The 25,503-nt window shown below is 44.6% G+C and overlaps 1 protein-coding gene across 1 annotated transcript; it reads right to left on the bottom strand.

The window, feature by feature from the left end:
• Window positions 1-1,841: 1,841 nt before the first annotated feature.
• On the bottom strand, window positions 1,842-24,130 carry LOC141056830 (uncharacterized). The gene is made up of 6 exons (XM_073553303.1): window positions 24,062-24,130; window positions 12,782-12,919; window positions 12,575-12,698; window positions 12,394-12,491; window positions 12,105-12,195; window positions 1,842-3,625 (listed from the first exon to the last, which is right to left on the bottom strand). Exons 1-6 carry the CDS (start codon window positions 24,128-24,130, stop codon window positions 2,601-2,603), a joined length of 1,545 nt encoding a protein of 514 aa, XP_073409404.1. The 3' UTR covers window positions 1,842-2,600.
• Window positions 24,131-25,503: the final 1,373 nt, after the last annotated feature.

Genomic DNA, 25,503 nt, shown 5'->3' with positions numbered 1-25,503 from the left:
CATCATAACTGTAGGAAGGGCATGCAAAATACAGATTTCCTCACTGTCTTCATCTACATAGGGGTTATGTAACGTAAGAACCATCTGACCATCATCTTGGAATTAGCAGGGAGGGGCTGAGGAGCAGGGTTCCCAGTAGCTGAAGTCTGAGGGGGGGCCAGAGTTTGCTGTGTGCTTCACTGATACTGATAAGAGACTGGCTGTGTACTCGCAGCTGCGGTGGGGGCGAAGGGGGATATGGTGTGGGCTAAGATGGGAGGGGGTACTGAAGCAGCTGCTAGCTTGCTTCTTTTTTTCTCTCTGCTGAACAGAGCGGGTTAAAGTCTTCTGAAAACTTTTTTTTTCCCTCTGGATCGGGTGAACGGGGATTGAGGTTGGCTGTGGATGATAATAGGTACCGTCAGCATTCAACAACGGAAAGGTGGGGGCTGCAACACCCGGTCTTCTTGTGCCACAATTATAACAGACCTCTCTCCACTGAGGATTAGTAACTCCACATACAGCACAGAGTCACCCGGCAGGATCATAGGGTGGGGGCATACTGAGTTTCGGTAGTCCAGGATACATCGGTGCCTTAGGGTTAAGGGGCACAAAGCTTACAGTCGAGAGGAGAGGCTTGATTTCCTGGGGAGGGACCTTATCGTCTAGCAGGGAAACTTCTTGTTTCAAATCATTCTTAACCATCTGTCTGCCTGACACATTAGTATCAATCTTAGTTCCTTCTTAACCAATCACTTCCTTACACCACAGTCACTTTCTTGAACCACAAAACATCCTGTCCCTGTCATAATAGACAATTTTTCCTTTTTCCACATAGCAATAAAAACAATCAGAATTCACTTGCTGTTCAATTTCCACATAACCTTCATTATACAATTCATGTGCCAAGCCACGGAATTCCTCAGCGCCTTTAAGTAATCCATCATCAGTCAACCTCCCTTTATTTTTTTAATGCCTTCATCCCATAGCGTAGGCTGCAACCTCCCGCCCTTAGGAAATCCCAGAATCGAAAATATTTTTCCTGTATTCCTGACAGATTTCTTTCCTCGTCTTTGAATCATAAGACTAACAGTATCTGATCCTTCACACAATTCCAAACTTTTCTTTTTCTTCCACAGAAACATAATTCTCTCCTTTAGAGCTAAATATCCTTAAGTTGTGCACAATACCGAAGCGGCCGTCTCCGTTTGTTCCACCGGGTCAATAATCCCCCTCTGGGATTGCCCAAAATACGTGGTACTCAGTGGAAGGAGGAGAGCGTCTCAGACTATCCCTCCAGACACCTCTGGTTATATATATCTATATATACCTGAGTTACGTATCCTACCCATCTTCGATCACATCACCACGCCCAATACTAATAATGATCGGGAATTTCAGGATATTTTGACTATAAAGAGAGTCACAATCACTGGTCAATCCGGGGTGTCCATCCCTTATGAAGTACGGTTCGAGCACTGGGCCCCCAACGGGACTACACCTCTATATGATTCCACCCATGAATCACCCCACCACGGGGACAAACCTCAGATCCTCTTTGCAGCAACAAGCACAGGAAAACCACACCAAACGGTCAGTCTGAACAGTGTAACTGCCAACTTACCGTGGTTGCCGTGGGGGATGATCAGTCCCAATTTTCCAGCACCTGTGTCCGCTCCGAGGGTCCTTTGTCTTGTTGTCCTCCGGGGGCAGAGGCGTCCCTGTTCGGGGGCCCCACGTTGGGCGCCAGCTGTCGGGGTAGCTATTTAGGGAGGGCTAAATTAACCCTTCACGGTTGAGCCAGTGATGTCCAATTTATTCCAGTGTTGCTAGCAACTCAAATGACCACACGGAGACGGGGGTCTCTGTACGGGAGGATCGAGGCAGATCACTAAGCCCCTTTATTTTAGTCACTTCTTTTATAACATTTTGCTTAATTATGCAAGGTTCTCAAGTACCAATAGCATCATTTCACTTTATAAGCCAATAATATTGCAAGAAAACCGGAAACTACATATATGTCCGTATCCAAATAGAAAGTAGCATAATGGCATATTATTCAGAGTTTTACACTCCCACCTTCCTTATCTTGTACAGATGGGAACAGTCTGGTTTCATGACAGCCCATGCCAATTATAAAAATTTATCTTACAGCAACAAAAATGGAGAAACGAAACCTTCAGAGAATGGATAAAACGAAACTTCAACTCTGATTTTAGTATTAACCCTTCACAGAATATAGGTCAATATTAAATAGTCTCCTAATGAGTCGCCTTTGGTGAGGATGATGAAACCCATAGAAATGAGAGGCTTGGAGAGTGAGTGTGTAAACGTTACCTCACCCTATATACTGAGATGTGGGGTACATGTTTTTTCTATTAGTCACTTTCCAACTAACCATCAGGGGGCGAATTATGGGTATAGTTTTACATATGCAATTAATAAGGTTTATTTTTTTCCTTTCGTCAGCAAACATGAGGAATGACAAGAGACAACCCATTTAAGAAGGTACAATTTTGGTTAAAACTATTCCAACATTATGAACATATAAAAGGCTTCTCCCCTATGTGACGTCTCTGATGTTTATTAAAAGTTGATTTCCAAGTAAAATATTTGCCACATTAAGAAAATGAAAATGGCTTCTCCTCTGTGTGACTGCTCTGATGTCTAACAAGAAGCGCTTTCTGGTTAAAATATTTCCCACATTCTGAACTGGAAGAAAGCTTCTCCCCTGTGTGAGTTCTCTGGTGCCTAACACAATTTGATTTCTTGCTAAAACATTTCCCACATTCTGAACATGAAAAAGGCTTCTCCCCTGTGTGAATGCTCTGGTGTCTATCAAGAAGCGCTTTCTGGTTAAAATATTTCCCACATTCTGAACTAGAAGAAAGCTTCTCCCCTGTGTGAGTTCTCTGGTGCTTAACACAATTTGATTTCTTTCTAAAACATTTCCCACATTTTGAACATGAAAAAGGCTTCTTCCCTGTGTGAGTTCTCTGGTGCCTAACACAATTTGATTTAGTGTTAAAACATTTCCCACATTCTGAACATGCAAAAGGATTCTCTCCTGTGTGGATTCTCTGGTGCTTAATACAATCTGATTTAGTGTTAAAACATTTCCCACATTCTGAACAGGGAAAAGGCTTCTCTCCTGTGTGAATTCTCTGGTGGGCAACAAAATGTGCTTTCTGTGCAAAATATTTCCCACATTCTGAACAGTAAAAAGGCTTCTCCCCTGTGTGATTTCTCTGATGGATAACAAGATTTGATTTATGTGCAAAATTTTTCCCACATTCTGAACAGTAAAAAGGATTCGCTCCTGTGTGAATTCTCTGGTGAGTAATAAAATGTGATTTCCTTGTAAAACATTTCCCACATTCTGAACATGAAAATGACTTCTTTGCTTTAGGAGCAGTTCGTTTTTTAATGCCTCTTTTGTGACTTTGATTTTCCTTAGTAGTCAGTAATGAATGAGAAGATGGGACCTGTTTCATAGGATCAGAAGACAGATCTTTGCTGTGAATGGATGATGGTATATCTGGAGTAATAGCAATCACTTCAGTTGTATCTTGTAGGATCTCAAGATCATCAGATTTAAAAATTGTAGATGTCAGCTGTCCCTCTGATCTCCTGGTACAGTCATCTGCTAAGATAAAAACAATTATTTTTTAATAAAATATCCTTGAGTTTTATATTTTTGAAAATTTCTACTTAGACTGTCCATAAAAATAGCAAGCTATGTAAAAGCTTTAATTATTTCCCAAGACAATGACAGTTCACAGTGTAATAGAAAACCTTGTTGGCTGAGCCAGTAGTGTGCGGTGTTCAACTGTTTGTTCATTCTGCCTCCCAAATATCGAATAAAAAGAAACCAATCAATGTTATGTAGGCAAAAATAATACCAATTCTCATCTCACAAAAACAAGTCCCCACTCAGGTTCATCATCTGTCATTGGAAAAACAGAGGTTCCCACACTATTAGTGGCTCAAAGACTGTTGAAAAGCAACAAGATTTCTATAAACCAATCCAACAAAATCCGCTCTCACTTCGGAGTCTTGCAGTGTGCGCAAACAACATTTAGGATCCCTGTATTAGCAATATTATAGCGAGAAGAATCCACTTAATTTGTGGTGTGTGTCTCCTGGAGCACAATCTGGGCACTATGTGCTGGGTATAAAATGGCAAATGTGTAATTTTCACTCTCCAACATCCATTGCATGTTAATTTCCATAAAAGGGGCTGTGGAGTCAAAACATTCACTCCTCCTAAGGATTATAACCCTCAGTGAATTAATTTATAACATGGAATCACTTTATGGGGATTTCGACTATTCTGGTTTTCTGTCATTTAGTTATATTAGGGCTTCTGCATATGGTGTGTCCAATCTCATCTGGGATCTGTTCCTGCTGTCCAGCTGGAGTAATCTGCTCCCTACTTCAGCCAATTGGAAAGTACCACACCCTACTAAAGCGCAAAGCACATGGCCGGAATCTGCCAGATACAGCGCTGTTCTCCTCTGGTTCAGTCCTCTGTGCTCAGCTTGCGGCTTGTGTATTTGTTTCCTGCTGTGACTGTGGCCCGTTTACTGACTACTCTTGTGTCTTCTGATTCTGTATTCTGTCCTTCTGGTTCTGACCCAGCTACCTGACTATTCTTCTTGCCATCTAACACCACAGAATAGCAGGTAACACCATGGTCCAAGCCTAGAGGTCCCAGTGTAAGTCCAGATTCCATGTAATGGTGTTAAAGGGCGATGAGCAAGGCAATCCTTGGGATATATAAAGCAGAGAAGATAGTGCCAAGCATGTTCATAGAGGACATCTTTTGAGCTGCCAGGTGACCATGAACAGTGCTCCCAATACATTGTGTCTGCAAACTATTCCAGCTAGATCTGCATTCAAATATCTAAATGGCGCTCCTTCCCTTCTGAACACTGCCATGTGCCCAGACAGTAGTGTACAATTGTATCTAGGGTATAGTGCGAAGCTGGAAAATAATTTGTAAGATCCATTTTTTTCTATTATCCTTTATGAATAATTCCAAAGTTATCACCACATGAAGTGACACACGTCAGATATTAATAATGGGGCCTGATTAGGAACTACTGAAATGATCAAACTCCACAGTCTCCATCAGTAATAAATGAGTAACTAGTGGTGAAACCTCTGTGGTGTAATTAGAGTATGGGTCTCGGAGACTTCACAATCTAAACTATCCTAAGCTCCAATATTTTCTGTCAGATGAGTTTCAATATTAGGCATTTAAAGAGAACTGTGTATAAGGCCGGTTTCACACGTCCTGATATTTCCGGTACCGGAGATGTCCATGTGTGTAATACTCGTGGCACACGTGTGACAACTATTTCAGCATCCGTACCACATGGACGGCCGGCAGGGAAGAAGCGCTACATTAATCGCTGTTCCCCGGTGGCAGGTGCTGAAGATGCTCTCATCATTCTCCCCTGCTCTGCCAGCAGGGAGAATGATGAGAGCTATATTAAAGTGAGAATGATGATAGTAGGTGCGGGCGTTTGGGACTATTACTCCCATCAACCTACACCCGCTGCTGCCAAGGACAGTGACAGCAGGAGCAGATGATGGGAGTATTCCTCACCCACCGCCTGCGTTATAACTAAATAAAGGAATGAAAAAAACGGTGTGGGTTCCCCTGTATTTTCTATAACCAGTCTGGCAAAACTTACAACTGGGGGCTGCAACCCTCATCTGTCAGCTTCAGCAAGGCTGGTTATCAAGAATAGAGGGGTCCTCACACTGTTTTTTTAATTATATAAACAAATAATTTAAAAACATGGCATGGATTCCCCCCCATTTTTGACAACCTGACTTGCTAAAGCTGACAGTTGGGGGCTGGTATTCTCAGGCTTGTAAAGGGCCATGGTTATTGACCCCCCAGCCTAAAAATAGCAGCCCGCAGCTACCCAGAAAAGGCACATTGTTATGATTGTGTCACCGAGGAGGAAAAACAAGACAACAAGCTAAGTCTCAGAAAACCAGAGAAGTTGGTAGCTATGCAGATTGCAGATCCCTAATCTTAACAGCACAACTAGAAGCAGTCATGGAGCGTTCCTACATTGTTCCTAGATGCTTCGTCACAACCGGAGAACTACATAAGCCTAAAGCTGGAACAGAGAAAAACTAACTGCCCCAGAGCAGACCCCAAAGGAATAGACAGACCCCCACATGTATTGACGGTGAAGCAAGATGAAAGCACAAACACAGGCAGGAAAATAGGCTGAGCAAACGATGGGGCCCAAACTAACTAGAAAGGATAGGAAAGGAAAGATACTGTCTGCAATCTACCAAAAAACCCTACAAAAATGTCCAACACAACTGATAGCTAAATTAACCCTGAAGTCACTAGACTTCTCCCACTATATCAGCACTCTGAAACATTCTGAGACAGAGCAAAAAGAGGCCAATCTAATAAGGGACAAAAAAAAAGACAATTTGGCAAATAAGTGTAGAAATCCAGACCAGCCCAGCCGGACTGGCTGACCACACAAAACCTGAAATGACCAACAAGAGCAAGTGAGAACATTAGCAAAAAAACAAACTTATCTTGAGAAGACTGGAACAGAGCTGAGTCCTAGACCTGAGATGCAGACTGAATCACCAGCAACAGGATAGGGCGTTGGCTGTCTTATATCCACTCAGATCCTCCAGAGATCCAATCGTTAGCTTCCTCACCAGGTGGCAGATCGCTGCCACTTAAGCCAACCTCTCCACCTCCTGTCACCAACAGATGGAAAACGGAAGGGGAACTCCCAACTGGTGGAGCAGAAAATGAGCTCATAACAGCACATCTATTAGATGCGCCAATTCTGGTGCTTTGCCCGGCTCTTCCCACTTGCCCTGTGTTTTGTTTAATTTCTAATATAAGACTTTATTCTGGCTGCATCTTTATTTATCATATAACTATAGGATTAGTTATGGATAGGTGTCTTACTTTGATACCTGGTGATGAAATCTTTATTTGTAGCTTTCCGTTAATGAGATTCTCGTGCTCTGGGGCGGGTCTGTGGGGGGGCTTTATGTGGTGCTCTGATTACATATTCATCTGTATTGGCTTATGACAGGTCGCTGACCCCTCACTGACCTGCCCCCCATTATTACATAATGCATATAATAGTGTTGATATTATTGTTGATAATGCCTATAATATTGTGGCTATTGTGAGGCTTAGAAAAAAAATTACATCGAGGCTTAGAAAAAAAATTACATCCAGCAAAATGTCACCAGCGGCCCCTGTCCAGTAGCCTCTCTTACTTATAGATGCTACTGTGCAGGCGTCGCCATCGCTGGTGACATTTTGCTGGATGTAATTTTTTTCTAAGCCTCACAATAGCCACAATATTATAGGCATTATCAACAATAATATCAACACTATTATATGCATTATGTAATAATGGGGGCAGGTCAGTGAGGGATCAGCGACCTGTCATAAGCCAATACAGATGAATATGTAATCAGACCACATAAAGCCCCGCCCACAGCCCCGCCCCAGAGCACGAGAATCTCATTAACTGAAAACTACAAATACAGATTAAACAACAACCACAAGACGGAGTTCATCACCAGGTATCATTGTAATCAGTATAACGGCGGTGACCTGACAGTGTCTGTAGGTTACTGTGCACAATCCGGCTGACAGGGGAACTTTAAATTTAGATCTTAGGCATTTGGAAGAGGCAATGGAGAGATTTTTTTCAAGACTATCATGGAGTTACAGACTCACATTAGGCAGGAAGGCCGATCCCACCACAATCAAACTATCATACAGAATGAACAGGTTAAAAAGAAAGTGTCAAAACTAAAGGAACACAAAGAGCGCAATAGGGTCTTATCCGGGTTAATGCTGGAAAAGTAATTTAGATTATACTCACCCTTTTTAGGAGAGGTTCAAGCATGTAGGATCAGTAATCTGCTTGCTGCACGTCCAAAGGTCAGCTCTGTGACCGCTTACACATCAGATTTTGGAATAAATTCTCGGACTTTTGTGCGCTGCCAGATAAATTCACCAATCCAATATTTAGGAGAAAGATTAATCCATTTATTTCCCAACGCGTTTCGAAATGTATACCATTTCTTCATCAGGGGATGACAATATATGATCAAACAGAACTGTCACAGGTTATATACAGCATGATTTCAAAAAGCGGCGCCAAAAAGGTCACATGTCATCTGGTGCAAATGTCAGGGTTCAAAGTATCACAGTTGAACTAATGCACTAATTAATCTCAATTCATTAAAAGCAATGTTTTTATTATAGAAAAAATGAAGAAAAGAAAAAAGAAAAGAAAAGAAGACCGAAAGAAAAAAAAATATATGTATATATTAAAAAAACGAACTCATGACATCTAAAAAAACTTTTTGGCAAAGAAATGTATATCATTATAATATATAATTAATAAATAGAAAAGAAGTATTTTGGATCTATAGGTTAAATACACTCAAGCCATTTGGTTTAAACGAAATTTCAGAGGTTTTTCTTTAGAATAGAATAAATTTGATGATTTTCTCTTTTAATAATTTTTAATGATGCATGTACCTGTTATTCAGAATTAATTTTATCTAATCTGGTATGTTTTAACCCCTTTTTTATGTGCGACTTTTTATTCCATGTATTTTATTTCTATAATGTGGATGAATTAATTTATTCCTTTATATATTTTTACTATATATTTTTACTATATACTTTTATATGCATGTTTTTATTTTTTCTGTAGAAAATAGTGTTATTTTTCCTGTATTGAAGATGAGTGGTTTTTTTTTTTTTTTTTTTTCCTTTTCCCCTCCTTTATCTTTCTCTCCCTCTGTATGAGGGACAATACGGGTAGCGATCCTGGTTTCTTTCATCGAACGCTACGCAAGCTCTTCGTAGTCAGTGTCTTTGCCCTCTTACTATCAGATATTCTGAATATTTGTGAATGAAACCAACGTCTCCTTTTCAAGTGACGTGTGAGAGTTTTCTATAATCAATTGCAGTATCCACGGACACAATTGGTGATTCATACATTTTTTAAAAAAAGCAAGAGAAAGCTTCCTTTTATTGTCAAATAAATTATACATATCATTTTTAATTATAACATTTTATCTTTTCTCCACTAGTCCTTTTTCTCCCTCTCTGCCAGGTATGACCTGACCGTGGTTCAGTGCACTAAGATATACATTTCTTTGCCAAAAAGTTTTTTTAGATGTCATGAGTTCGTTTTTTTAATATATACATATATATTTTTTTCTTTCGGTCTTCTTTTCTTTTCTTTTCTTTTCTTTTCTTCATTTTTTCTATAATAAAAACATTGCTTTTAATGAATTGAGATTAATTAGTGCATTAGTTCAACTGTGATACTTTGAACCCTGACATTTGCACCAGATGACATGTGACCTTTTTGGCACCGCTTTTTGAAATCATGCTGTATATAACCTGTGACAGTTCTGTTTGATCATATATTGTCATCCCCTGATGAAGAAATGGTATACATTTCGAAACGCGTTGGGAAATAAATGGATTAATCTTTCTCCTAAATATTGGATTGGTGAATTTATCTGGCAGCGCACAAAAGTCCGAGAATTTATTCCAAAATCTGACAGGTTAAAAAGAAGACATAGAATAAAAAAATATGTTACATCCCCAACAACAACGTATGTACCAGGGGAGAACACTAAACTGGAGTTGCACTCATTTATGGTGGATCATTGGAGCTACTATGAGTCCTGACCGGAAAAGTAGAGAAAGTATTAGCGCCCCCATTTCAGGAGAGATTGTGCAGTAATCTGAATTCCTTAGGATGGAAAACATAATGGAATTCATGACGAGGAGTGAATCCATGACACCAGAGCTGGAGCCAACACATCTCCTGCAGGCGTGAATAAATGTATATTACAGCCATCAGCCACGCACAGCTTAGAGATCTATCATGGCACAGGTGTAATGTTTGTCCTGTAGATTATCACAATCCTCCTTGAAATTACTGTGTTTTTTGGACCATAAGACGCACCTAGGTTTTAGAGGAAATTAGGAAAAAAAATGGAACCAAAAAATGTGGTAAATTCTGTACTTAATATCCCCTATCCTGGTATATATGGCCCCCTCCTCCCCATTCTGATACACATGGCCCCCTCATCCCTATCCTGGTATGCATGGCCCCCTCATCCCTATCCTGGAATGCATGGCCCCTTCATCCCTACCCTGGTATGCATGTCCTCATCCCCATCCTGGTATGCATGTCCCCATCCCTACCCTGGTATGCAGGGTCCCCATCTCATCCTAGTATGGATGGTCCCATCCCTATCCTGGTATGCATGGTCCCATCATTCCTATCCTGGTATGCATGGTCCCATCCCTATCCTGGTATTCAGGGCCCCCATATCGTCCTGGTATGCATGGCTCCATCTCGTCCTGGTATGCATGGCCCCATCTCGTCCTGGTATGCATGGCCCCATCTCGTCCTGGTATGCAGGGCCCCATCTCATCCTGGTATGCAGGGGCCCATCCTTATAAGTGACCCCCACCCACATTCCTATCCTGGTATGCATGGCCCCAACAGAAAACATTAAAAAAAACCATTACACTTACCTACCCGGCGCTCCCTTGCAGCGTCCTGCTCCGGTGCCAGCAACTGCTATTTGCTTGTAAGCAGCGCTGATAACAGTGAGTATTCACAAATATTCATTTCTCTTAAGTAGCGGCACACGTGACCGCAGGTAGCAGCAGGAAGCCGGTGGCTGACACTGCGCGCTACTGAAGAGCAAAGAATACTCACTGCCCTTTGCGTGCACAGTCCTGGCAGCTGTGCTCTGCTTGTGAGCAGCACATGATGTCCCTGCCATGCGCTGCTTACAAGCATAAAGCTGTTGCTGGCACTGGAGCAGGACGCTGCGAGGGAGTGCGGGGTAGGTAAGTGTAATGGTTTGATTTTTAATGTTTTCTGAAGGGGCCATGCATACCAGGATAGCAATGGGAATGGTGGTGTGGGCCAATTACAAGGATGGGGCCATGCATACCAGGACCGGGGTTGGAGGCTAATCATATCAAGATACTATTATTAAAGAGAAATGAATATTCATTGCCCTCCAAGCCCATGGGAGTGGAATGCAGTGAATATTAATTTCTCTTTAGCAGCAAGAACAGGAGTTAGCCGCAGCCACCGCTCCATCCTTGTTATGATTGAGTCACCGGAGGAGGAAAAAACAAAAACATAGGCTAAGTCCAGAAAACCAGAGAGGTTGGTAACTAGCGGATTGCACACCCCTGATCCTATTCACAACAACTAACAGTAGCCGTGGGGGGTTCCTACGATGCCCTAGACCCCTCGTTCACAGCCGGAGGACTATATAGGCCTAAAGAAAGAAAGGGGAAATCTAAACTGCCCCAGAGCAGACCCCAAAGCAATAGACAGCCCCCAACATGTATTGTCGGTGAAAACAGATGAAGACACAAACACAGACAGAAGGACAGGCTGAGCAAATGACGGGGCCCATCTAACTAGATAGGACAGGACAGAAAAGATGCTGGCTGCAATCCGTGAAAATCCCTATCAACAATGTCCAACACGTCTGATAAGAAAAAGTCCCTGAAGTCACTAGACTTCAAAATACTATATCAGCACTCAGGAGATTCTGAAGACAGAGCAAAGGGATCTACTGATCAGTGACAAAAATGAGTTCAGCAGGTCCAAATCAGAGCAGGCTGAAAACAAACACTAAGAAGCAGACAAAATCTCCAGGAAAAATAACAGAGCAACACTTAGCTTTTAGTAGACAGAAACTGAACTGGATACCAGAGCTCAGAGCAGAAAGGATCACCAGCAGAACAGCAGGGCGTCGGCTGACTTATATCCACTCAGAAATTCCGGATGTCCAATCACACTCTATCTGATCTGATGATAGGTTCCTCCCATCCAGATCACTTTCACCACCTCCTTTCACCAGCAGAGGGAGTTCCTCAGACATCGGAGGTGAAGGAGAAAATGAACTCATAACACATCCTCCTGTGACCCGCTGCTCCGCCGATGCCGTTCCCCCACCTCCCCACCACAGCCAGAGCCGGTACAACTGGACTATAAGAATCTGTGACTTCTCTGTATGTAATGGTTACTACTCACCTGGGTAGTCATATGTGGGAATCTCCTCTTTACACCACTCATCATCTCTCACATATGTCTCTGTAGGATTAATATCGGTCAGATCTTCACCCTGAAACAAATACTGTAAATGTCACAGACAGATGGAGAAGTCCCATCTATGATCAGCTCTAATCCTGCCATCTCCACCGTTCTCAATACACAAGTATAAAACATATAATACTGGTGGATAAAACAAGACTGAGCACAAGACCTTCACAGCCGTCTACACATCATAGAGGAGATCTCCTGACACCTTCTCTCCATCTACCTGATGATCCTGAGGAACACTGGGATCTTCTTGGTTACAGTCCTGTGAAAGAAGAGGACGGGGACATCTCTCTGGTGTTGTCCTCTTACTGGATAGATCTGGAGGAAACACATACAGGGACTGAATTCATTCTCTACATACAGATAATTGTAGGCCGTGTGTTTTTAGTCCTGTCTATTACCTGGTGATGTGAGGGGCTGGGGAACCTCCATTATGACGTTCTTGTACAGATCTTTGTGTCCTTCTAAATACTCCCACTCCTCCATGGAGAAATAGACAGCAACATCCTGACACCTTATAGGAACCTGACACATACAATGATACCGTCATCCCCCCGATCCCTTCATAGTGTTACTGTATAATGTCCAAGCATTCCCAGCAGTGTCACCTCTCCAGTCAGCAGCTCAATCATCTTGTAGAGGAGTTCTAGGATCTTCAGGTCATTGATGTCCTCATGGATCAGAGGGTGAGGTGGAGGCCCCGTGATTGGGCTCAGGGGTCTTCCACATCCCTCAGACACAGGGTCCTGACAGCGATCACTAGAGGTCTTCTTCACCACTGTGTAATCCTGGTTATGGAGAGACACATTAATAAATCTCACTACAGACATTTCCAGAGTCCTCACCTCTCCAGTTCTGTCCATCTGTTATTCCCGTAGATAAGAATGATGTAATGTGACGTCATCAGAATCTCTCACCTCTCCAGTGAGACGGAAGAGGATCTCTAGGGTGAGGTGTAACATCCTCTCCGCCATCTTGTCTCTGTCCATATCCATCCCTGATGGGTAAATGAGGAAAATTCTCTTTTGTAGAAGATCTTCACTGAGAGGATCCGATATTGTAGAGACCTGAATGAGAAGAAGATGATCCGATGTAACATCATAAGAATCCTGTGTAATAATACAATTACTGGATATAATAAGGGAAACATATGAGGAGATTTATTATTTTACAGGGTTTAGTTTTCTTTCCTGATATCTACTGATAAAACCTATTGTAACAACTCCTGGAGTGGACTCTCTGGGCCATGATATCAACCCACCCTGGGTGAGCTGACCTAGTGAGTACCAACCCGTATACAGGGAGCGTCAGGGGTAGACCCAGGGGGATGAAGTACCACGACTGCTGGTACCAGGTGGCCAGCTCAAAGGAGGCACGAGAGACCGTGTCTAGCAGGGTGAATACAGGGGCACGCTGGGTACAGGAGGGCGCAGAGCGCACACTCGGAAGCACGCAGGGTACAAGTGAGTGCAGAGCGCATACTCGGAAGCAAGCCGGGTACACGCAGGGACCTGAGTACAAAGGGCGACCATGTAGGAACCTAGCTGGGCTAGCAGGGAAGCAACGTGATAATCAGGCGCCTCCCCTAGTAGGAAGCAGCCTGATATACTAGTGGCTACTGCAGGTCAGGAAAGACTTCCGGGTCAAGAGCTTCATTCAGAAGCGAGGACACCGAGTGGCACGCCCCTCGTCCAGAGACCTGCCAGGATGCCGAAGTGAGGTAAGTCGAGGCGGCGCAGCCCGGGGTGTAACACCTATATATTTAGGCCACAGACAACAAGCAGTTTCTTCCTCAGAGTCGGCAGCTGAACATGTTTCTCATAGACTCATCTTCCATAACGCTAATTCTCGTCTCATTACCTACACTGGAATCGGCATTAGCAATACTGCAGGAGATATTCATTACACGCGACATGAGAAATAACTCCTTCATGATGAGGACGACATTTTCATCTTCTACTATGGCTCTAGAAACAGATTTGGCCAGAGTCGGTCACTGACCCATCCCCACCGGCCGTCTATATGAAGGTTCCCGTCTTCCCCGCACTGGAATCTTCTATCACGTTAGATCTCAGCTCTGATTCACACACAGAAGTTTGAGGCTTTTAGAAAAGATTTTTTGTTTCCACAATCAACACGGACAGAAATGATCTGATCCCAAAGTCTCCATGTACAGTGATTTATTGGGTTTACTTCTGGCCTTAGGCTTTCCTAATTAGCAAACAATATAATTCCTTATGAAAACATATAATATAGACACAGAGGATGTCCCTAGAAGTTCCATAGGATTTGGGAAAGGTAGTGTAACTCACCCTTGTCACACTTGGCTCTTAATGCCATGGTGTCCTCCATCTCGGATACAATCCCTGATGTATATCCCTTCCAGAGTATGAAAGTGATGATATGTGTGGACTTGAGAATATGTGTTAATTATAACCTCACCTGGTACGAGCTCAAAACTCTGATCTTTTTTTGTCCTCTCTCTGTACATGAAGCCAGGATGGAGACACATGGGGGGCAGGATGGCTACACATGGGGGGGCCAGGATGGATATACATGGGGGGGCCAGGATGCAGGGCTGTGGAGTCGGAGTCGTGGTCGGAGTTAGTTTTGGTTGGAGTCGGAGTCGGTAGAAATGTACCGACTCCGACTCCAGCTTTAAAAAAAATGTATTAATATTTCATAATTGAACTTTCATATGAATTTTATAAATGTTACTCAAATATATATGTTCTATCAAACTATGAACAAGAGTGATAAGCAGTTCTGCTGGAGATAGAGACATTTCTTACTTCTTGTGTGTCACTGTTCTCCACTGCCCTCATCTAATCTTATACTTGGTTAACCTCATGCTGCCCCAACCCCCCTACTTACAATGTATGAAACTGAAAGTGAAAATGTGTTGCAAATTCTTAGTAGTAAAGCTCCTCCTCTAGACTAGATCATACTAGGTGTGCGTCTTCCAAGCATCTCACAGCTGCCTGCTACTCAGAAGAGGAAGACTGTAAGAAGTATTATCCTTTCAACAAACTTTGCATCAGTTAACTGTGAGTACATGAGGAATAATAACAGTATTACTGACCACTATATCAGTTGTACGACCTGGCAATAATTTTGTACAATTGTTTTTAGGAAAAACAATTGTCATTTGGATTGTGAATGCAGAATTAAAAACCTGAGAATGTCAAATAAGCATCACATTAAATCAGCTGTATTTGAACATTTCACCATCACTCAAGATAGAAAACATTATGTCTGTCAGTGTATGACAAATGATCCAGACGAAAACAAATGCTGTGAAGCCAAGAGGAGTGCATATTCAGGCAAAGATAAAAATGCTCCTACCAGAGCTTCTAATCTAAAGAGACATTTACAGCGCTTTCATCCAGAAGTACTGAAAGCAGTGGATGAGAAAGACTGCATCCAAACCAATGAACCAGTGCCCAGCTCTTCCAGCCAAACAAAGGAGCAGAGAACTTTGCAGCCATCAGTTGCAAGATATTTTGTCAGTGACAAAGTTACTGTGACAATGACAGTAGATACATTTAAAAAACAGATCATAGAGCTTGTTGTAAAGGATAGTGTGCCTATTTCATTATTTTCACGACCAGCTTTTATGTGTCTGAATGGGGAAATGGCCCGCAAGCCTGGTGTTTCTCTGGAGAGAGAGAGTATTAGAAAATTAGTAATCGAAGAAGCTTTTAAACAAAAGGAAGAACTTAAAAAAACTCTCAAGGGACGCTTTCTGCTTCTTAAAATGGATGCCTGCACACGTCACAGAGTGAACTATTTTGCCATCAATGTCCGATTTGTTTGTGACAAAAATGAAATAGTTACCAAGACATTGGCAGTAAAAGACACCAAAGCTCATCACACCAGTGAGTTTCTCCAGGTCTTGGTGGAAAAGGTTCTGCAAGATTATGAACTTAAAAAAGAGCAAGTTCTTTCTGTTGTAACTGACAATGCTTCAAATATGATAAGTACTATTAAGCTAATGAATGAGAGTAATGATGGTGACCAGCAGCTAGAAGAACATTCTGGGTCCACAGACACAGAAATGTTTGAAATAGAGGAACACAGTATTGTAACTGAGGAGCAAACTGAAGTTGCTTCAGATGAACAGCAACATGATAGTTTAGATGATCTTGTTGAAACTGTGTCAATATATTCTTTCATTCATCACATGCGCTGTGTTGTGCATACGCTACAGCTGGCTATAAGAGACAGTCTGCAAGAAGGACATGCTGCTGCACTGATTGGCAAGGTGAGAAAATTGGCTACTGTTGCCAGAACCCCTAAAGTTGACTCAATTTTGAAGAGACGTGCTGGAAAAGGGGCAATTATTGATCAAGCCACACGATGGGGCAGTACTTACTTAATGATTCAGCGCTTGGTTGAACTGAAAACCTTTCTTGTAGACATGGCTAACCCTCAACTGACGCTAAATGAAAGTCAGTGGAATCAAATGACTGAGCTGGAAAAATTGCTAGAGCACCCATTTACAGTGACTAAAAAATTACAAGCAGAGGACTTAACTCCAGGTATTTTCTTAAAGGAGTGGAAGAACCTGATGTTTCGCCTGTCCCAAAGAGGAGGGTTAATTGCAAGTGGCATTGCTACATCAATGAAACGGAGAGAGGAGCTACTATTACAAAATAACATTCTTTTGGCAGCTGTTTATGTAGACCCAATGCATCGGATTCTTCTAGATGATCAACAGCTAAGTAAAGGAAAAGAAGCTCTGTTTGAAATAGCAGTAAGGATGAAAGGGTTGCAGAACAGTCAGGAGGAACAAGAAGAATTTGGTCATCCTGCCACATGTTCACCCTCATCATCAACTGATGAAGAATTTAATTTAGAAAAATATTTGGATCACAAGGACCGTGCAAAGCGTTCCCGCATAGAAGAAGAGTCATCCCCATCAAGGAACACAGCCAGTACATTTCAGCAGAATTTTTCATGTGCACTAAAAGAAATTGAGAAATTTGACCGTTCATCAAAAATAACAGTGCAACAAGCGATTCCTCTGTATCCTGACATTGTCAGAGATGTTGCCCGAGTGGTTACTGCTTTGCCACCAACACAAGTTAGTGTAGAGAGGTTGTTCTCTGCTCTCAAAATAATTAGATCAGATTTGAGGGCATCCATGAAGGAGGATCTGACAGAGGCAATACTTTTTCTGAGGACAAATTTATAGATTTCTTCTTATTAACTGCATAAAAGTGTTTATTGCATATTTACTTACAGTTTAGAAAAGTTTATAAAAGTTATTTGCTATATTCTAATTGTATTCTAATAAATGTAGTTTTTGCTCTAAGTGGTCTGATTACTTATATGATGGTGAGAAACTGAATAAGCACGATGTTTAATATTTTACAACAGTAAATTTGTTGTTATGAATTGGCCATTTATGAAGGAGTCGGAGTCGGAGCCGGAGTCGGAGTCGGAGCCAGATAAAATCCAGGAGTCGGAGTCGCAACTGTGGCTTACCGACTCCACAGCCCTGCCAGGATGGATACACATGGGGGGCCAGGATGGAAACACATGGGGTGCCAGGATGGATACACATGGGGTGCCAGGATGGATACACATGGGGTGCCAGGATGGATACACATGGGGGCCAGGATGGATATACATGGAGGGGCCAGGATGGATACACATGGGGGGCCAGGATGGATACACATGGGGGGCCAGGATGGATACACATGGGGGCCAGGATGGCTACACATGGGGGGCCAGGATGGAAACACATGGGGTGCCAGGATGGAAATACATGGGGTGCCAGGATGGAAACACATGGGGTGCCAGGATGGATATACATTGGGGCCAGGATGGATATACATGGAGGGGCCAGGAAGGATACACATGGGGGGCCAGGATGGATACACATGAGGGGCCAGGATGAATACATATGGAGGGGCCAGGATGGATACACACGTGGGGCGAAGATGGATACACATGGGGGGCCAGGATGAATACACATTGGGGGGCCAGGATGGAGACACTCGGGGGGACAAGGATGGAGACACATAGGGGGCCAGGATGGATACACATGGGGGGGCCAGGATGGATACACGTGGGGCCAGGATGGATAAACATGGGGGGGCCAGGATGGATACACATGTGGGGCCAGGAATGATACACATGGGGTGGCCAGGATGGATACACACGTGGGGCCAGGATGGATACATATGGAGTGCCAGGATGGATACACATGGGGTGCCAGGAAGGATACACATGGGGGCCAGGAAGGATACACATGGGGGGCCAGGATGGATACACATGGGGGGGCAGGATGGATACACATGGGGGGCAGGATGGATACACATGGGGGCCAGGATGGATACACATGGGGGCCAGGATGGATACACATGGGGCCAGGATGGATACATATGGTGGTCAAGCTGGATACATATGGGGGCCTGGTTGGAGACACATGGGGGGGCCAGGATGGCTACACATGGGGGAGCCAGGATGGATACACATGAGGGCCATGATGGATACACATGGGGCCAGGATGGATACACATAGTGGTCAGGCTGGATACATATGGGGGCCAGAATGGAGACACATGGGGGGGCCAGGATGGATACAAATGGGGGTCATGCTGGATACATATGGGGGCCAGGATGGAGACACATGCGGGACCAGGATGGAGACACATGGGGGGTCAGGATGGATACACATGGGGGGCCAAGATAGCCACACATGGGGGGCAGGATGGATACACATGGGGTGCCAGGAAGGATACACATGGGGGCCAGGATGGATACACATGGGGGGCCAGGATGGATACACATGAGGGCCAGGATGGATACACATGGTGGTCAGGCTGGATACATATGGGGGGCAAGATGGATACACATGGGGGGCCAGGATGGATACAAATGGGGGTCATGCTGGATACATATGGGGGACAGGATGGAGACACATGGGGGACCAGGATGGAGACACATGGGGGGTCAGGATGTTTAATCATGGGGGGCCTAGATGGATACACATGGGGGCCAGGATGGCCACACATGGGGGCCTGGAAGGCCACACATGGGGGGGCAGGATGGATACACATGGGGTGCCAGGATGGATACACATGAGGGCCAGGATAGATACATGTGGCGCCCCTGAGGGTTCAGTCGCCACAGAGGTACTGCACCTCCTCCTGAGGTGTGGTACCCCACTATCCAGGTAAGGTGGAGACACCTGACCACACTCCAACAACTGCACCCCACACCACAAAGTAGTGTAGCAAAGCACCTTCGGCGGCTCCCTGCTTGGAGTGTAGCATAGCGCCCCTTGGTGGCTCCCTGCTTGGAACACGAAACGTGATGGGAGGTGGGTGGAGTTTAGTTCACATAAAAGAGCGGGAAGAGTTGAGTCATTCGTTCAGTCTTTCATTCAGTCAGTGAGTGAGGATGTAGTAGGACAGAGTGTGAGACAGAGAAGATCCCTGGGAGAGGGATGGAAGAAGGAAGTGCTGCAGCAGGCCACAGTGATCTGGGACTGCTGGCACAGGAAAGAGACAGAGAAAGGAAGCTTGATTCTCTATTGGGAAGAAGAATTAGCAAGGAACGTGAGGAGAATAAGAGAACAAGGACCAGGGTTAGAGGCGAACCCTTTTCAAGTTCTAAGCGCAAGGCCGGGGTCCGGTCCCCGAGGTTGTACGGATACTAATGGTCCTGCAGCAGACACCGGAGGAATAGAAGTAGTGACCACTTTATTCCCACTCAAGACTTGGGGGCACAACAGCAACATATTAGTGAGCCGGGACTTAGTAGCAAGGAGTCCCCGAAGCAGGCTACAGCTGTCTGCCGTACAAGTAGAGTTCATAGGAACATCTGACAGGAGGAACTCCAGTGTAACTCAGTACTAGGAGTACTTCACTCAAAGGCGCTATAAGAGGAGACTTTCAGAAAAGGCACATATGTTGGCGGAGTGTTGGAAAGGAGTACTTCATCTTGCCTGGAAGTTGGCTGAGCTCCTGACCCGGAGGACACGGCACGGATGCGGGCACCTGTACCACAACAGACTGTGAGTAAAGCTTTGGAACTACATGCCCTGGTGTCCTCCACTTATTCCTGCGCCAACCCGCTCCGCACTGCTACATCCCCTGCGCCCGACACTACACCATCTAAGTGTCACTTCACCTACACAGCCTGGGACTATATCATCACTGTTGCACCACACCATCTGTCCCAGAGGATCTGTCTGCAGCGTCGGCTTACATCTCTATTGCCAAACACCACAGGTGGCGTCATGAATCACTCATCATAAGCACACTGAACATTCCCCTTTTACAATGGGCGCCCAGGGCCACGGGCTGGGTCCCAGCTGCCGTGATATCTCCCATTGAAGCTCATTGGGCCCGGTACCGAGTACCCCACAGCCCTGGGTGTGAGGGCGTCCCATACATATGGGGCCAGGATGGATACACATTGTGGTCAGGCTGGATACATATGGGGGCCAGGATGGAGACACATGGGGAGCCAGGATGGATACACATGGGGGGTCAGGATGGATACACATGGGGGTGCCAGGATGGCTACACATGGGGGGGTCAGGATGGATACACATGGGGGGCCAGGATAGAGACACATGGGGGCCAGGATGGATACACATGGGGTCCAGGATGGATATATGGGGAAGGGCCAGGATGGACATATATGGGAGCAGGTTGCATATATGGGGGGCAGGACAAAAGACCAGGAAGCAAATATATGGGGGTCCAGGATGCACATATATGGGGGACCAGGATGGATATATGGGGGAGCAAGAAAAGGGACCAGGAAGGATATATGGTGGTCCAGGAAAGATATATGGGGGCAGGATAAGACACATATGGCCAGTATGTATAGCTGGGGGTGTAGGATGGATATCTGGGGGCCAGGCTGGAAAAGGGACATAGGGGACCAGGCTGGGGCATATCATAAAATAAATGGGGCCAGGCTGGAGCATATTATAAAATAAAGGGGGCCAGGCTGGGCAAGATTATTAAATAAAGGGGGCCAGGATGAGGGACTAAATTACTGTTTGAGGGCCAGAATGAGGAACACGCTATATTAATTTATGGTGACAAGTGGGAAACATAATTTCTTTATGGTCCAATTAGGGACCCTATTACTACTGTAAAATAATTTACTTTTTAGGAAACACATTGGGGATCCGCACGACGGAGGCAAGCGCAAGCGCAAAGCAACAGGATTAACCACCTCTAAAATTTCGTAAGGACCAATAAACTTGGCACCCAACTTAGCAGAAGGAACCTTCAACCTTATATTCTTGGTGGATAACCATACCTTATCCCCCACCTGGAATGCCGGTCCCACCAATCGTCGTCTATCCGCAAAAAAATTTATACTTGCCCTGAGACTCTCCAATGTTCCTCTGGACCTCCCTACAGACCTCAACCTACCGCAGAATGGCCGAATCAGCCCCTGGACACCCCAAATCCAGCCAGGAAAATTCACCAAAATGAGAGTGAAAACCATAATTACAGAAGAACAGGGAAGTACCAGTGGACTGATTGACATGATTATTAAATGCAAATTCTGCCATAGGTAATGAAGAGCACCAATCATCCTGTCGAGATGTGGAAGACACCGTAAAATATGCTTCAAAGACTGATTGGTCTTTTCAGTCTGACCCTTGGTCTCGGGATGATAGGCTGATGAAAAGGTCAAACTGATACCCAGCCTTTTTCAAAAAGCCCTCCAGAACTTAGACACAAACTGCACCCCTCTATCAAACACCACACTCATAGGCACACCATGTAATCGCACAACATGCTCAATGAATAGTTTCGATAAAGTCTCAGCATTAGGCAGTTCCGCCAACGGTACAAAATGCGCCTGTTTACAGAACCTAACCATTACTACCCAGACCACAGGTTTGCCATTGGAAGGAGGGAGATCAGTGACAAAATTCATGGACAAATGAGTCCAATGTCTATCTGGAATTGGAAATGGAAATGGCACTAATTCCCCGGCCAGCTAGTTATGGGAGGTTTCAGCACTGTCATATGTTTCACAGGAGGACACAAAGACAGTGACATCAGAAGCCAATGAGGACCACCAAAACATCCTAGCGATGGCTTTACACGTGGCCGAGATTCCAGGATGCCCACTAAGAGCTGAGTCATGGAACTCCCAGAGCACCCTTAACCGATATTGGACCAGCACAAAGAACTTATTATCAGGCACAGACGGAGGAGCAAGAGACTGGGACTCCCGAATCTCCTGCTCCAATGCTGAGAAAACCCCAGCCACAACTACTCCGCGCTGTAGAATGGAGGAAGGAGGTTCAGGAGGTGACATTGGATCCAAGCTGCGAGATAAAGCATCAGCCTTCACATTCTTGGACCCAGGCCTAAAAGTGATAGAAAACTGAAATCGAGAAAAAAAAGTGACCACTTTGCCTGACTTGGAGTTAAACGTTTGGCGGACTCAATGTACGACAGGTTCTTGTGGTCCGTAATGACTGTGATTCGATGGACAGCCCCCTCCAAAAAGTGCATTCATTCTTCAAAAGCCAGTTTAATAGCTAATAACTCCCAGTTAACCATATCATAATTCCTTTCAGCAGAGGAAATTTTTTTTTCGAAAAGAAGGCACATGGTCTTAAATTGGTTAACGTGGTGGGCCTCTGGGACAACACTGCCCCCACTCCCATCTCCGAGGCGTCCACTCCCACGATAAATGGTTCAGATAGATCACTTGAATTAGTACAGGGGCAGACATAAAAAATTATTTTTTAGAAGAAACCGCCGCTAAAGCTGGAGCTGACCAGTTTTTGAGATCAGCCCCCTGTGAGTTAAATGCGTGAGGGGTTTACACATCTGAGAAAACCACTTGATAAATTTTCTATAATAATTGTCAAAACCCAGAAAACGCTGAAGACCTTTGAGATCTCGGGGTTGCACCCAATCCACAATAGCCTGTACCTTTCTAGGGTCCATGCGAAACCCCTCAGCAGACAAAATGAACCCCAGAAAGAACAATTCTTGAATAAAAAATGAAGACTTCTCCAGTTTAGTAAAGAGGGAGTTCTCCCTAAGCCTATGGAGGACTGCACGAAGGTAACCCATGTGCTTCTGTTTATCAGCAGAATTTATAAGGTTATCATCCAGATAAACTACCATGAAGCACCCAACAAAATCAGAAAAACATAATTCATAAAATTTTGAAACACTGCTGGAGCGTTAGTCAGGCCAAAAGGCATAACCAAGTTCTCAAACTATCCCTTGGAGGTGAGAAATGCCGTTTTCCACTCATCCCCCTCCCGCACACGGATGAGATTATATGCTCCCCTGAGGTCCAACTTAGAGAACCACCTGGCACCAGACAATTGATTGTACAAATCAGGAATAAGAAGGAGGGGTAAGTATTCCTTACGGTGATTTTATTTAATTCTCGAAAATCAAGGCATGGGCATAAACGACCATCTGTTTTCTTAACAAAAAAGAACCCCGCCGCCACAGGAGAAACAGAAGGACGAATTTGTCCTTTATGAAGGCTCTCGGAGATATACTCCTTCATAGCAGCCTGCTCAGGGCCAGAGAGATTGTACTAACGGGCCTCGGGCAATTTGGCACCAGGAACGAGATTAACAGCACAATCAAATGGGTGGTGTGGTCGTAAGACCTCAGCCTCCTTTTCGGAGAACACAACCTCAAAATCCTTTATGTACTCTGGAATACCTTCCAGACTGACAGATGACACAGGTACATTTACAATGCACCCCATCAAACAATTAGGACCCCAATTAACAATGTCCCAGGATTCCCAGTTAACAATCGGGTTATGTACTCGTAACCAGGGAAATCCATACACCAATCCCACAGGAAGCTTGTCCAGAACAAAACATGTAATACGTTCTTGATGAGAGTACCCCACCTTGAGGATAAACTCCTCGAAGACAAACTTAATAACATTATTAGCAAGAGGTGTTTTATCAATGGCCATGATATTAATTGGAGTTCCCAACCTAATTGTCCCTAACTTACATTTGGCCACCAATTCAGAGTCAATCAAGTTCAAGATGACCAGAAGTCCACAAAAACGGAAGTGGGAGTTCAACAGTTCTGGACATAAAGCTCCTCTTCCAGCAGTAACTTAACCAATGAGGAAAAAGGTACCTGAGAGTCTGGGCAACCTCCTCATTAGTTACCCAGACTTAGGTGTTTCTTGGCACATTGGGAATCGGAGGACAGGAGAGACAGTTCTTTTTCTAGTGTCTCGAACTACCACAGTAGAAGCAGAGTCTCCCTTTCCATCATTGTTTCCTCTCCTTTTCCTTGACAGCAGTGGCCCCCACCTCCATGGGCTCAGAATGTGGTGTAACGTCGAAATTAATCGGAAGTAATGGAACTTCCAGCTGCATAACACCCCTCTTCTGTAGTCTTCGATCCATCCGGATGGCGTGAGTCATAGCCTCCTCCAAGGAACTAGGTGGTGGATGGACAGCCAGAGCGTCCTTCAGAGGATCAGAAAGTCCCCTCCGGAACTGGCACCAAAGAGCAGAGTCGTTCCAGGACACCTCGGGGTACTATCGTCTAAACTCCGAACAATACCACTCGGCTGAGCGGTTTCCCTGAACAAGATCCATGATAGTGTCGTCTGCCAACCTGACACAGTCCGGTTCGTCATAGATAAGTCCTAAGGTCTCAAAAAACCTATCCACCAACATCCGTTCAGGGGCAGTAGGGAGCAGCGAGAAAGACCAGTATGGAAAATCCTCCCTGAGCAAGGATATAATAATCCCCACCCGCTGACTCTCATCCCCAGAGGATCGAGGTCTAAGCGAAAATAATAATTTGCAACTCTCAGTGAATGTACGAAACTTATCCTTCTCACCAGAGAAGATGCCAGGTAGCTTGACCGAGGGTTCGGGAGAGTTCAAGGTGACATCTAAAAAATCACCAGTCCTACCAACAACATGAGGGAGGGGCACCCTGCACAGTTTTAACAGTCTCCGCCATCTCTTTCTGCAAATGAGTATGGGACGTGGCCAGGGCTCGGTGTTCCACCGACAATCCCCGTATCATTTGCATCAAATTGGACACCTGATCCGCCAAGTTACGAAGCAGATTCATAACCAGGGAAGAAAATGATAAACCCCTTTAAATATAATGTCAGTTATAATGTAATGCTGCTGCAGCACAGTAGCATGCAACCTCCACCAGGGGGTGCTGATGAGGGAAGAAAGGTTGCACTCACAGCGTACCACCACAGTGCAGCAGCGCAGGTGCCACTAGGTGGCAAGAGAGTCGTCAGATGAGCCGGGTCAGTAATGGACAGGGAACGCAGTACCAGAGGAAACAGATGAGCCGGGTCAG

Source organism: Dendrobates tinctorius, unplaced genomic scaffold (genome assembly GCF_039654945.1).
Source record: "Dendrobates tinctorius isolate UK_male_01 unplaced genomic scaffold, ASM3965494v1 ptg000200l, whole genome shotgun sequence".
Taxonomy (NCBI): domain Eukaryota; kingdom Metazoa; phylum Chordata; class Amphibia; order Anura; family Dendrobatidae; genus Dendrobates; species Dendrobates tinctorius.
Note: the sequence above shows the minus strand (reverse complement) of the source record. Positions and strands in the feature narration are given on the sequence as shown.